The sequence below is a fragment of the Dermacentor variabilis genome, chromosome 11, assembly GCF_050947875.1.
Source record: "Dermacentor variabilis isolate Ectoservices chromosome 11, ASM5094787v1, whole genome shotgun sequence".
Taxonomy (NCBI): Eukaryota; Metazoa; Arthropoda; class Arachnida; order Ixodida; family Ixodidae; genus Dermacentor; species Dermacentor variabilis.
This window is the reverse complement of record NC_134578.1, coordinates 42821413-42834719: the sequence shown is the minus strand read 5'-3', so window position 1 is coordinate 42834719 and position 13307 is coordinate 42821413. Positions and strand designations below refer to the sequence as shown.

The 13307-nt window shown below is 44.7% G+C and overlaps 1 protein-coding gene and 1 long non-coding RNA gene across 4 annotated transcripts in view; one reads left to right on the top strand and one right to left on the bottom strand.

Annotated features, from left to right (window-relative positions):
- The window catches only part of LOC142563175 (uncharacterized), a 41307-nt gene extending 37304 nt beyond the window's left edge, over positions 1-4003 (top strand). The window contains exon 9 of the mRNA XM_075673725.1: positions 3844-4003. Coding sequence (XP_075529840.1) covers positions 3844-3889 — 46 coding nt within the window. The 3' untranslated portion in view covers positions 3890-4003. The remainder of the gene's footprint in view (positions 1-3843) is intronic.
- Positions 1-13307, bottom strand: part of LOC142563176 (uncharacterized) — a 50721-nt gene that overhangs the window by 22873 nt on the left and 14541 nt on the right. The window lies entirely within an intron of this gene.

The following is a 13307-nucleotide window of genomic DNA, read 5'->3' as shown; positions in this document are numbered from 1 at the left end:
CTTTATTGTATATAGATGAGCATAGTTTTGTTGCATTTTCAAGCCGCAAATAACTCTAGACTGCTTTCGCCGAATATATCTGTTTAGGCTATCGTTGAACCACGTAATCAGATTGTATGCGCGACAGGATTAGTTTTGTACATTCACGAAGGTGCCTGAGCACCAGTGATCACGCTAGAATTATACATGAGTCGTGCATAAATTGCCGACACGTCTTACTCGTAGATCTGATTTCAGCAATCTAATCACGCGCTTGTCAGCGGCATTCGGCTGCAGTGTAACAAGCCTCTATGGACATAACTTCGGACAACAAAAGAGTTTGTTTTGTGTTTAGCATTTCTGTTAGCCGCATTCTCCACGGTTTACGGCAACATGGCAATATTCAGAGAATCTTGTGCCAACGTATATTCACACGCGCGCCACGCGTGAACTTTGTGGCGGCGGCGCTAGATGGCTCAGCTTGTCCATACAGAATCGCGAGAGCAGCCTAGCTGCAAATACACCTCATACGTGACGCGTTTTGACGGCAGCGAAACGGTGCGCCCCTGCGTTGCTTGAGTGCTAACCGCAATAACCTCTACATGGGTTCTACAGGAATTCTATTACGGCACATTACGTCACTCTTTCCTGATAAATAATTTGAAGAATGCAATTGGTCGGTTAGGAGAAGACTGAAGGCGATGATGAGGATAATGATGATGAAAAAGTTTGTGGTTTTATAGGAGTACGGTGACGTACGCAAATGGACAATAGAAGTAGCGTGTTTTATGAAGAGCGTGTAACACAGTAAATAGAGATGGTTGCGCGCAGGCTTGGATATTTATAGATGGTAATATATGTTACGGGGAAAATGTGTTGGCTGCTTAAAACTTAATAACAATGTGCATCATAATACCGTCATTTTTAGGTTTCCCAGAATTTTTTCAATTGGCAGATTGAATTTTTCTTACCCTTGAACTGGATTAGTCTAACAGGCGGAATTTAGTAGCTTGAGAAATCAAAAGAATTATGGAACTAATTTACGAAAATTCACCAAATGCTTGCTAAATTATTACTTTATGGCATATGTCGCAATTTACGAATTGTTGTCAGTGAGTTTGCATAACCTATCCAGCCTAAATTATTCTACAGGATGACACCAACCTTACTATATTAGTTCCAGAAAGGTGGGACAAAATATATGAGCATCCCAGATACTTTTGCTCTTCAGTAAATAAAACAACATTTTATTAAAATTGTAAGTGGAGCAACAGTGCATTTTTCTGCCGAGTTATATGGCGCAAATTAATTTCAAGTGCCTACGCCTTGCAAACTCACCAGCTACCAATCGTAAATTTGAATATGTGCTAGAAAATTTATAAATAAACATTTATTTACTAAATTTTTGCTTATTAGTTGCATGTGTTTCGACTTGTCGTGTAAAAAAATGTGCGCCTCTCTAAGTAATCCAGCCCAATGGCTAGAATTATGTTACTGGCAAGAGGGGATATAGGAAAATTCCACAGTACATTCACCACATATAAGCCTATCGCGGAGATCGCAATCGATTGCAGAAACGGTAAACTAAGCGAAATGACACCAAAGAAACGTCACTCAAACAGACAATTAGATTTTGACTGGAAGTAAAGTGTCGTTAGAGTGTGCATAAATTGACAATGAGGAGACGACAAATTATAAAGGCATATTTAAAATCACGTGTGCTATTTTCGAACTCTATAGAGTTTGTAAACAATACTCCTTGGTGTGCTAAGTGTATGGGTTAATCTAGACGCACAGCTGGGTAACGTCTTAAGAAATAGCTTTTTCTTTGCCTGTTACCGTTGGAGTTGTTAAAGAAATTGCTAGAACATGTTTGTGCCAGGCAAACAAGCGCTGCGACACCTGTAAATATGAATCCTAGTAAGCAAAAGCTGATGCTTCACAAGAGAAGCCTATCCAGGAAGTAGCAGATCGGTCCAAAACATGAGTGATATATTACGTGAAACGAAACTTCTAACAAAGTGGTAATTTACGCGAAGCATTCTACAAGCTGACAATTTTGATTTTTTTTTTACTTTCCTGGTGGTAGACGGAGCTCGGCATGCTTACATGTGTGACAAGTAAAAAGTCATGCAGCCTTAATCTTCTGCCCAATCGGCAACTGGCTCTGTGGGTACTCCACTTTTATGGAGCTTTTGCTAACTAATTGGTCAATAATTACTAATACGATGCTACGTCTGTACGCGTAGGGCTACTCCATCTTATTTGGGTGGTGTAGGCTGTGCTTCAGTCAGCTAGTGCTGAAACGCAGCTTCATATAATCACGATTACTAAATGTCTTAAACCAAATTTGTTCGACTGTGGTAGCACTTAGAAGATTTTCCTAATTCATAATGCACATATTTGGTCATTCTGGAAAAAACACATCTCAGCACCGAGTCTCATTCAAAGTCAGAAGTGCTGTACTGGGATAGAAGGAAAATTTAGGTCATATTCAATACGCTACCATGGCGGGTACTGAGCCACTTTACAACCAATATGTAAAATATAATTTACTCGGGTAAGTTAAGTAAGCGTCTCGCATCTCTCCCACCACGTTGAACATCTGGGACGGCAGAGAAAAAACATATCTGCGTAATTGTAACACGAAATACTTCTTAGGTGCCGGTGAGAATTGGTAATATATTACTTAGAACGTAATACATGATTTAATCATTTGTGCTGAAGAAAGTGACCATATCTGATAGAATTAAATAAGCAGTTGTCAAATGCGGCACCTTGAACATGCTACTGACTACTTGAGCAGCATAGAAATACTTGTCGCGATTACCATGCCAATATTGCACGAGCGAATTCAACAACGCTCTTGAATTGTGTTGTTCGAAGCGAACAGAGGTTTCGCAGCGTAAATCATGACAGGAGGCAGCAAGGATGTTGTATTAGAGGGCCCTGAATTTCTGGGAGGCGGGCCCTCACCCTGTTTACGACCACTGCTACGTTTTTGTCACTTCGAAATGCCACTGCAGCAGGGGGCACAACCCGCAATATTTTACTGAGCTGCGAACTGCCATATCCGCATAGCTAATACATAAGTATTTTTTTTCACTCGCATGGAAGGCATTTTGCTTAGAATACAACACATTAGGCGAGGTAACATTGAATAGGAAAATAATACACAGGTGTACGAAATCATTGCAGATCGGTAAAATCAGGCGCCTATTGTGCAACTCAAGTTTATTTCAAAAGTTAAATTGTATACTCGCTTTCCGCTTTGGAAATGTTTGTGTGTCAAAGTAGAACGGTTGCTGCTAGTTTGTCCATTGCTTACTCAGCAGTTCTAGTGTGACAATATCCACAATAAAAGATTCCGACTGCAAAATTGACATGCTATTAGAGCGGAGCCCAAGTTCCATAAATTTATTCGCAAGAGCCATTCGACGGTTCAGCGCGGTAATAAACAAAGGTCGACCAACTTCAAATGTCATAATTGTTAACCATTTGTATAGTTTCAGCACAAAAGCCTTTAAAATGCAGGGTTGGCGACTCTTCTTGCAAATATCCCACTAGTCATAGTTCTGCTTAACAGCACCTACCGACGTAAAGCCGAACAAAGATACCTGCATGACGATTATAGCCAGTACATTCAACTTACACGTAATCAACAATGCATACTTGACCACAATGAGCAATGCGTGTTTGACTACATACTAGTAGTAAAACTTGCAGGGCTCATTACATTCATTCCAAATGCATTGAAGATAATCCCACATAGTTACCGTTGCAAGGCGTTATGTCGCTGTTATGGCCGTAATGGACCTTTCCCATTAAATAAGCCTTACACTTCATTGACGATTTACATTGCAGGAGATGCCCCAGGAGGAAAGAAATTGATGGTATTGTGGAATGTTGACGACAGTGGGCGGACTGCCAGGCAGCGACACATCCTTTCATTTTCATTCGTAACATCTGACAGAAACAAGATGCAATGTAAATGAATTATCAGATATGTGCAAATAAAAGTGGAATAAATGGTTCTTCTAGGTGAACATATCTTACGCCCGCAGCTGCGACATGTCCGAAGATTTATTGGCGAACATTTATTCAACGTCCTCTTCCCATTGGAGCGGTAGACAACCGCAAAAGCTTCCTGGACACCCTGCATCCAGTTACCATTATTCCATAGCCTGTCACGATGTTCTTTGCAAGTATATTTGCTGGTGTTAGGTGCACTTGTACCATGCTTCATATGTAGAGAAGAATCCAGGGCAAGTGTACTGTGTATTACATGGACGTTACGGGGAATAATAGATGGTCCAATTGCCGCCGTGATGGTGGTTGGCCAGCGTGGCTGTGATATCACCTTATCCGATAGACCAAAGGAACGTCGCCTTGAATTTGGTCCTGCCTTGCCTGAGCACGACGCAGTTGTGCATACTGACGTTGCTGTTCTCGCCGCTTGTGTTCACGCTGTCCTTAAGGCAGCCCGAAATATGCGCGACCTTGCTATAGTGCTATCAGAACACACATCAAATGAGCTGCTAGGTGGGCTCTTCGTTTCCATACGAAAGTGTAGTTACGCCACTCCCTGTTTCGTATGATGAAGTTTCTGCAGGTTATCTGCAATATTTAGCGTCAAACTTCTGCGGCAAACGCTATGCGCGAAGACGAGCTTTCGGGTTCCTTTTTTTCTTGACGTCGCACGACGGGCGTTGCCACTGCCGTCGGCTTGCAGGATGATGAGAATTACAGTGTGGTTAGCGGCGTGCATGTTTTCTGGTAGACTGGAAAATGGACAGAGTCCCCTCTTCGGTAAATTCTTAAATCAAGGAATGGAAGCTACTCATCATTTTCGCCATCACAGGCGAAATGAATGTCTGGTTCTGTGGAGCTTCGAGACTCAAGATTGTTTCTGTATTACAACTACACCACAATTCATCAATATACTCATCCACCTAATCTCCGTAGAACCAGACATTCAGTTCACTTGTGAACAAGAAAAATTCCGATCTCTTCCCTTCTTCGATTTGCAAATTACCCGAACTGCAATCTAAATTTCGCCTCTCGGGCAAAACTGCAACTTTTTTTCCCAGAGTCTCGAATAGATATTCGTGATTACTATAAGGGACAGCAACATCGTGCGCATATATACTGATAATACTTGATATGAGTTGAGTATAAAACCTATTATGATCTTCGTTTTCAGTATGCGGCGGCAAATGCTTTCTATTTACGTATACTGAAAACAAGGGTGGCTATAAGGTGCATCCCTTGTGGACGGACCACTTGACTTGTATGGTTTATCCGACCCACTTATTACTGAACTGTCTTGTAGTTCATTGGCTGTACGCGATGCAATCCCCTTCGAGTATGTTCGATAAAACGTTTAGATGTTCTAAAACTGACATCGACACATCATGCGCCGCCTTAGAAAATGCTTTTTCTGTAACATTGCTACCTGACCGTGCAATATATTAAAGCATTCCAACATACTTGGTGCTTTGCAAACGTTTGACAGAGTGCTTCTACCTTTAATCTCACATGTATGGCGTGTTTCTACTATTTTCTTAATTGCTGTCCGTAATCTTGCAGCTAATATTTCAGTCATAATGTTGTAATCCACGTCAGCTAATAAAAAACGTGTGGGCCACATCTCTCGCCACTGTCGAAGTTCCTGGCCAGCCCACTCTCGACCAAGGTTTCCCGCCTACCGCCGGTCCCCACTGAAGCCTCGCCCACCATCACACCATACCGAGGTTGAATACGCACCTGAGAACGTTCGAGCAACCGCGACTAGCCGCTCGCCACCACCACATAGTCGCCGCTCCCGTTCGCCCCAGCTACGTCGCTCTCCATCTCCAGCTTACTGTCACCGCTCTCCGACGGGATACTAATTGGGGCAGCTCCTGGAGGTGACGCTGCTCTAGAAGACCGGCCTGAAATTCCTCTGCTGACCCTGCCTGCTAATCGAAACCTTCTGGACGTGGGCGTGGATGGTTTTCTCATTACAGCAATCATCGACACTAGAGCACAAACTTCCGTCATGAGTGCCGAGCTTCGAACGCGCTTAAAGTACTTACTCCTGCTCCGACTCGACTGCTCTAAGTCGCCGTCATTTGTACTCTGGCTGTGCTTAAATGTGTACTGCTCGTGTCAGTGTCACCGGTCGCCACACGTCCGTTTTGTTTAGTGTGCTCGAACGTTGTCCTGACAATGTGATCCTCGGACTCGACTTGTTGGCCGCCCATTTTGCTCTGATTGACTGTTCAGCAGGTGTATAACTTGACCTATCCCTACCTGCTCCCTTTGACCTTCCAGCTCAAGCTCCAACTAAGCTTTGTTCCGCAGATTTTATTCGCCTGCCATCTCTAGCAGCAACCTGCATCCCTGTTTTAGCTTGCCCACGTTTACCGGCTAGAGACTATGTCCTTACTCCCGCGACTTCAGTCCTGCTTTCTCACAATGTCTCCTTCCCAAACACTATCGTTTCTGTTGCGGATAATAAGACATACCTTCCCCTCCTAACTTTAGGTCAGGGCCTACAAGTACTTCCTCGATGCATGGGTGTATAACATAAAACTATTCTAAATATGTTTTTATTTCAATCTCCTGACGTCAAATTTGCGTAGCCACCGATTCAAGCATCGGGCGGTCACCTGCACGGTTGTCTGAACAAACCAATAAAATGCTCCCTTCGTTCATAGGAGATCACGTTCGTCTGCTTGAAAAACGAATTACATTGCCTGCACTAAGCGGCTTGTCTTATCTAATTGGCTTATGAGAGGCGAGCAGCATGTTCAAGTAGAGAGGGATTCGACGGGGCCGAGCCACTGCACTGAATATCGATAACCGGATGAAGAGGGTGGTGCCGGCGTCTGCAATTGGTCCGCTTTCTTTCACTTAGCTTGCAGCGGCTTGTCGACAATCGCGGCGGCATGCAACGGAAGCTTAAGAATTGCACTAAAACGGATCCTCAGCAAAGAAGAATTTCAGAACGAGGTCGTAAACGTTCCGAAAGTTCTCGAAAATGATAGACAGCCACGCAAGAAGTCTTATTACACGCACATAAACCTATGCTCTCCGGCAGGGGCGAGTAGCCAGCGCCTGAGTGATCGGCGGCCGCCATCTTCTATTCCTTTTGGAACAGCGCAGCCTGCGGCTATTCAGAAGAAAATACAGTTTTGTTCGGCATATTAATGCATCTTGAACGCGTACGCGTCACTTTGACGCAGTGAGCTTTTGTGGTTTTGTGACGTCGAGTGAGAGGCAGGTGAAGTGGGTGCAGACCGAACTATTTTGACCAATAGCCGAGCGCTAGTCGCAAAAAGGCGTCGAATCGGAAATAACTATTTTTGTTTAGTTCTGTCAAATTATGCATAATCAGTGCGTACACGTTATATCAGATGAGGAGCTATCGTGGTTTCCGTGACGTTGCCTGACAGACAGATGAAGTGGGGGTGGTCCAAAAAACTTTGACCAATCGCAGTGGGCTGATTGCAGAACTGGAATAGAAAAGTTTGGAATAGTTTTACGTTAGAGCGCTCCATGTCTCTTGCCACGTTGTCATCGTCGCACGCGTGCCACATTTCCGCTCTATCTGTTGCGCCGTCTTCGGCCAATGCTCATTCTGCGCCTACTACATCTGCCCCGACCGACGAATTTAGAAAGATAGCAGTGTGTTCAATGGGGCCGGTTGGCTCATCTTTAGAATAAAAACAGGAACAGCGCAGCACAGGACGAGCAATTAAGCAGAGCTCTGTCCTATTTACTCGGTCGTCCTGTGTTGCGCTGTTCTTTTTATTTTACAAAGATGGTTGCACCGGACATATCAACCCAACAAGCCGTACAGCTCCGTGGCCTCCTCGAGTCCTGCTCCGACATTTTCGACCTGAATGGTCGCTCTTTGTGTCAAAATACGGTCGTGAAGCATCGTATAAATACCGGCGATGCAGCACCTGTTCGCCGACGCCCATACAGGGTGTCGCCCTCTGAGTGACAGTTTATCCAAAGCGAGGTTGACAAGATACTTGCCAAAGCTATTATTGAACACTTTTCCAGCCCGTAGGCTTCCCCTGTTGTTCTCGTCAAAAAGAAGGGTAACTGCTGACGATTCTGCATTGACTACCGTCATCTAAACACGGTCACCAAGAAAGATGTATATCCACATCCCCGGATTGACCATGCTCTGGATTGTCTCCACGGGGCCACTTATATTTCATCTTCAAACCTTCACTCTGGATATTGGCAAATTTCTGTGGATGAAATGGACCGTGAAAAGACCATATTCGTGAAACCAGACAGCCTGTATGAGTTCCGGGTAATGCGTTTTGGCTTGTGCAATGCCCTGGCGACCTTCCAACGGATGATGGACATGCTCTTGCGTGGTTTGAAATGGTCCATTTGTTGTTTGTGCTACTTGGGTTACGTGATCATATTCTCTTCAACTTTTGCGACTCATCTTGAGAGACTCATCTGTTTTTTCTGTTTTTCGCACCGCTCGCTTGCAGCTCAACTCGTCCAAGTGCCACTTCGGTCACCACCAAATAACCATCTTCGGACATCTCGTCGATTCGTTAGGCAGTCACCCCGACCCCGCTAAAGTTCATGCAGTGCAGAATTTCCCCGTACCAACTTGTGCCAAAGATATTCGCAGCTTTATTGGCCTTTGCTGTTACTTCAGCAGGTTTGCGGAAAATTTCGCCCATGTTGCCCGTTCCCCGACTGTCATCCTGAAGAAAGAAGTTCCTTTCTGTTCATTACCGTGAAGAGAGGCGTGTCCGCGCGCTAATGCGGTAGCCCGAGAGCTAGCGAACCGGGCGCCATTGGAAGAGCTGTCCAACCCAGACGACGCACCGACAGAACCACTGAACTACATTGAAACTCTACAATATTACAGAGATACCAGGTTACACTTCCCTCCACCACATAATTCCCTTAATGGAGAAGATGCCGTCGCGTGGCGACAGCTTCAAACGGGTATACTAGCTAATGTTGCCATTTTTTCAAGATGCCTTAGCGGGACCACACATTAGTGTCTGATGATTCCTAATGCCCTCTTCTTAAATTAGGTCAAAATACTTGTGATGCCTTTTTACACACGTTTCCAGCTCCACAAATGTGCAGCTGATCTTCAAATTGTGAAAAGCAGAAATACGTTTTTCCTGAGACTTTCGCGCATCTACCTAGACGGCCATAGTTGCCAAATCAGCATTTAACATTAATCTGAGTCTTCCCATGAGCGAGCGGCAAGAGCTCAAAAGTCTTCTCAGACGCTTCAAAAACTGCTTTTCGATGTCATCGATGATTCGACAAACAGCACTTGCTAAGCATCGCATTATAACTGAAGAATAGGCTCGGACGCCCCATGAGAACCCGCACCGAATTTCGACGTGGCTTAAATGCTGAAGTCGGTGAAATACTATGCAGGAAATCATCCTGCCTGCGAAGTTACCGGGGGCCTCTCTTGTTGAAAAAAAAGGCGTAACCCTCCGTGTATGCGTGCTCTATCATCGGCGGAATAAGGTTAAGACGGACGTATACCAGCCCCCACTGATAGAGGACGCATTGGACCGGCTCTGCAAGGGTATTTCCGATCGATGGAAGTCAAGGCTGGCTACTGGCAAATAGAACTCGACCAGATGGTTCGCGAGAAAACCACCTTCATCACGCCGGACGGCCTCAACGAGTTCAAGGACATTCCATACGTTCTGTGCTAGGCACCCGCAACGCCCTCGCATGTGATGCACACGGTATAAGAGGGTCGAAGTGGCCGACCTGTCTGCCATTTCAACATTAGTTAACCATAGTTTGACCCCAGTTATACATATATGATATCTGCACTGGTTTGAATAATGAAACAATGCGACTTAAAATAACAATTACGTTATAGAATATGTTTTTAATTTCACTTGCCTGTTACTAGCCTGCGAATACAATCAAGTAATTGCTTAAATCTAATACCAATAACTTTTACTATACTTTCATCCTTAAATTCATTATTGTTGCACAAATACAGCAAGCAGAAAGAGCTGGCCAGGCTCTTTCAATGCGGCTTCAGCAGTCCTTCTCACGCTATTTTCACCAATGGCTCCCTATCAAAAATGCCGTTGGTGTTCATCCCTCGTTTTATTGACAAGGTATTAGCAAGGGTACTCAAAAATTGCTAAAACTGCGCTATTCAGACAAGGCAGGTATTTTTACGTGTGAGCACCTCATGCTTCTGATTTTGATACTATGGTTCTGTGCTCGCCTCTAGGTATTATTAGAGGTGCAGCGCTTCATTCTTTCAGGAGCTCGGAGAAGGTGTGTTGAGTTCGCCAGATCCAGCCAACTGCTGGGAAATTGGTACGGAGTTGCTTTCCTGGAAAGGCCATATCAGCGTTCACTGTGGCTATCGTTATGAATCCTATTCATATCGTCGACAATGATGACTCCGTGATGTTGCATTCCTGAACATGCGCATCACGAAACTCCTGCATGGCAGGAACGGGGTTGTTTCACAGCACAGTAACCGCATAATTCGTGTGGTAAAATGCGTGCTTCATGTGACAACTTCACTTGTAAATGAAAGTTTCCAGTCAACAGAAGACGTTTTTTTTCAGTCGTCTTGGACCAGCTAAAGATTTACCAATGAATACGCTACTCCCTAACGCAAAACTTCAGCCCAGCTCTATACGCCTTTTCATCTCGCAATACTTTCGCTGTTCCACACATGTTCCAAACAGAGCGAAGTGTGGCATGACCGCATCGCTAATCAGTAGATCGCGAGAGACGGCTCGTGGCTGGCGCGCTGACGAGATTCAGAGCAGTCACACCAGAGATAGCTCCGCTTCTTCAGCACTATGCTGAACGGCGGGTAACGTGCCTCGATTCGCGCGCATGAGTTCCGAGGGGTGCCAACCGAACGCACTGAGGCACCCTAACGACGCGTGCTACTGTAGCGCCATTGTCGCCATAGTCTGCCTTAAGCGGCACTGCGCTTTTCTCCTGCCGCGCTATCGCCATACACGCTTCCTCGGCTTTCTGCCTCATGGATACGCATAACCCCCCTCAATCCACAATCGTCCTCGTTCTCGCCGTCTTTTATAGCCCGCTGCGACATGCGTTCGCTTCCCTGTTTCAATATGCTCGTTCGTTAGATTACGAGGTACCACGCCGATGCTCGCCGCAAAACGGGCGCCCTACGAGCTGTAGTATAAAAGGGCTACAACGTCTACGACTTATTACGACGGTTAGAATGAATGAATGTATGGTTTTTATTGGCGCAAGGGCCAGGTATGGCCAAGGAGCGCCAGTTCCGCGGTGATTAGTTCGCAGTGTAGTTATGTGTTCAATGAAGTTGATGTGGCGTGGCTGTAAAGAGGCCTTAAAATAGTCGCTCGAGAGTGCGTAAAATCTATCTAATAAGATTATGTCGATGACAAATGACATGTTCTATGAGCATTAAAATCCATCGTGAAAGAATGACGCAAACTTGTAAATATATCAGATGGTAAAATTACCTTGCGCACTACTGCCCCACCAGAGCGCTTGAAACACAAGGGCCTAGAGGCATGTGCTATACGAAAGTGCTGTCACAGCGGCATCCTCTGAAGGAAGCAGACGCTACGAACGTGTGGGGCTAATAACATAAAACAAAACTTCTTTCAGAAAACCTAGGACTGCGTTGGTGTCAAATAGGGGTTCTGGGCCAAGTAACATAACAGCTAGAAAACATTCCTATGCAAACCTAGAAGATGACCAACGACAGACGGCTAAAAGACTTCTTATTAACTCCTTCAGCCAAGGCGTACACAATTATGGACGCGACCTATTTTTGAAATTTCTGTCCCATGGTTGCAAGAAATAGACAACGAACATTAAGCTTTAAGTAAATTGACCATTCTGCTTTCTTAAAGTACACCTATTTCACTTCTGAGAAATATATCACTGCAGCGGAACGCTTCGGTGAAGGCACTAGTGTGTTTGAATAATAATAATATTTGGGGTTTTACGTGCCAAAACCACTTTCTGATTATTAGACACGCCGTAGTGGAGGACTCCGGAAATTTTGACCGCCGGGGGTTCTTTAACGTGCACCTAAATCTAAGCACACGGGTGTTTTCGCATTTCGCCCCCATCGAAATGCGGCCGCCGTGGCCGGGATTCGATCCCGCGACCTCGTGCTCAGCAGCCCAATGCCATAGCCACTGAGCACCGTGTTTGAAGAGACGTTTGAAGTGGGGCGCTTCGTATGCAATTACGCGATACCTTTTTTCGCCTTTTTTAATTTTTGCCACCATAACTAACCTGTGCATGTAATTCGAGTGGGTGATTCAATAGTTTGAATGAAGAAACGTAGCATCACTGACTGTACAATAAATTTATTTTTTAATTACTATGTCGTTACGATGTGTCACCATTTGAATACGCGGAGTCATTCTCGCCCCTTGATTTGATTTCTATGGCGTCTCCAGCGCCCTGCCATACACTTATGTACATTTCATAGAATTATAGACAGTCGATCGCTATTCGTTACTGAAGGGGATAAGCTCTTGGCTCTTTACATCTTGCTAACACCTCTACTAGAAACGTTTTGCTAAAAACGCTTATATCTGTGCTGATCCTTACATGGATGTAACTATAAATTGACATTCAGTCGGTTTTTGTACTTTCTAGCGTTAGATACCTAAAGCCTCAAATGACCGCACAGCCTGCCATTCCGCGTACACGCACTTTCTTTCCTTTAGTTTGCCATTTTATCATCCTGAAAGGTGCACATTTTCGTTAGCCGCACATATTTCATCGCGCTGTCTTTCGAGTCAAAGCTTCTATACATCTATACGAATAACGAACATGAAGAAAACGGAAAGAATAGCGCTAGGCTCCCGTGACAAAGATTATGTCGGCATACATAAACGGCCCAAGCCTTTAGCCACTTTGAGAAAACAGAAAAATTTTAAAACGAACTGAGAGGTTTTTGCAGACAAGAATCAAGTTCTACTTATAAAACAGAGTGTAGGCGGAAAAGTTGCTTTAATTTTCAAAACCTGAGCTTCCTAACGTGTACAAGAATCAATGTACCCAAGTGTTTTTGCATTTCGTTGCCATCGAATCCGCGACATAATGCAGCGCGAGGCTATAGCCGCGAAGCTATCGCAGCGGGTAGCAGAAAACACATGTCTACGCAGAGCAGCAGCACAATATTTTCTGTGACCGTTTCAGACACATTGAAAGGGGAGTTGAATAAAATATATTTTTTTGTCGGAAGAGATTGCGCACAGTAACACTGGTTGCCACCTGGCCGGCTATCCACAGGCTGTCGCAACAAACGTTTTTCCCGCGGTGCCGGT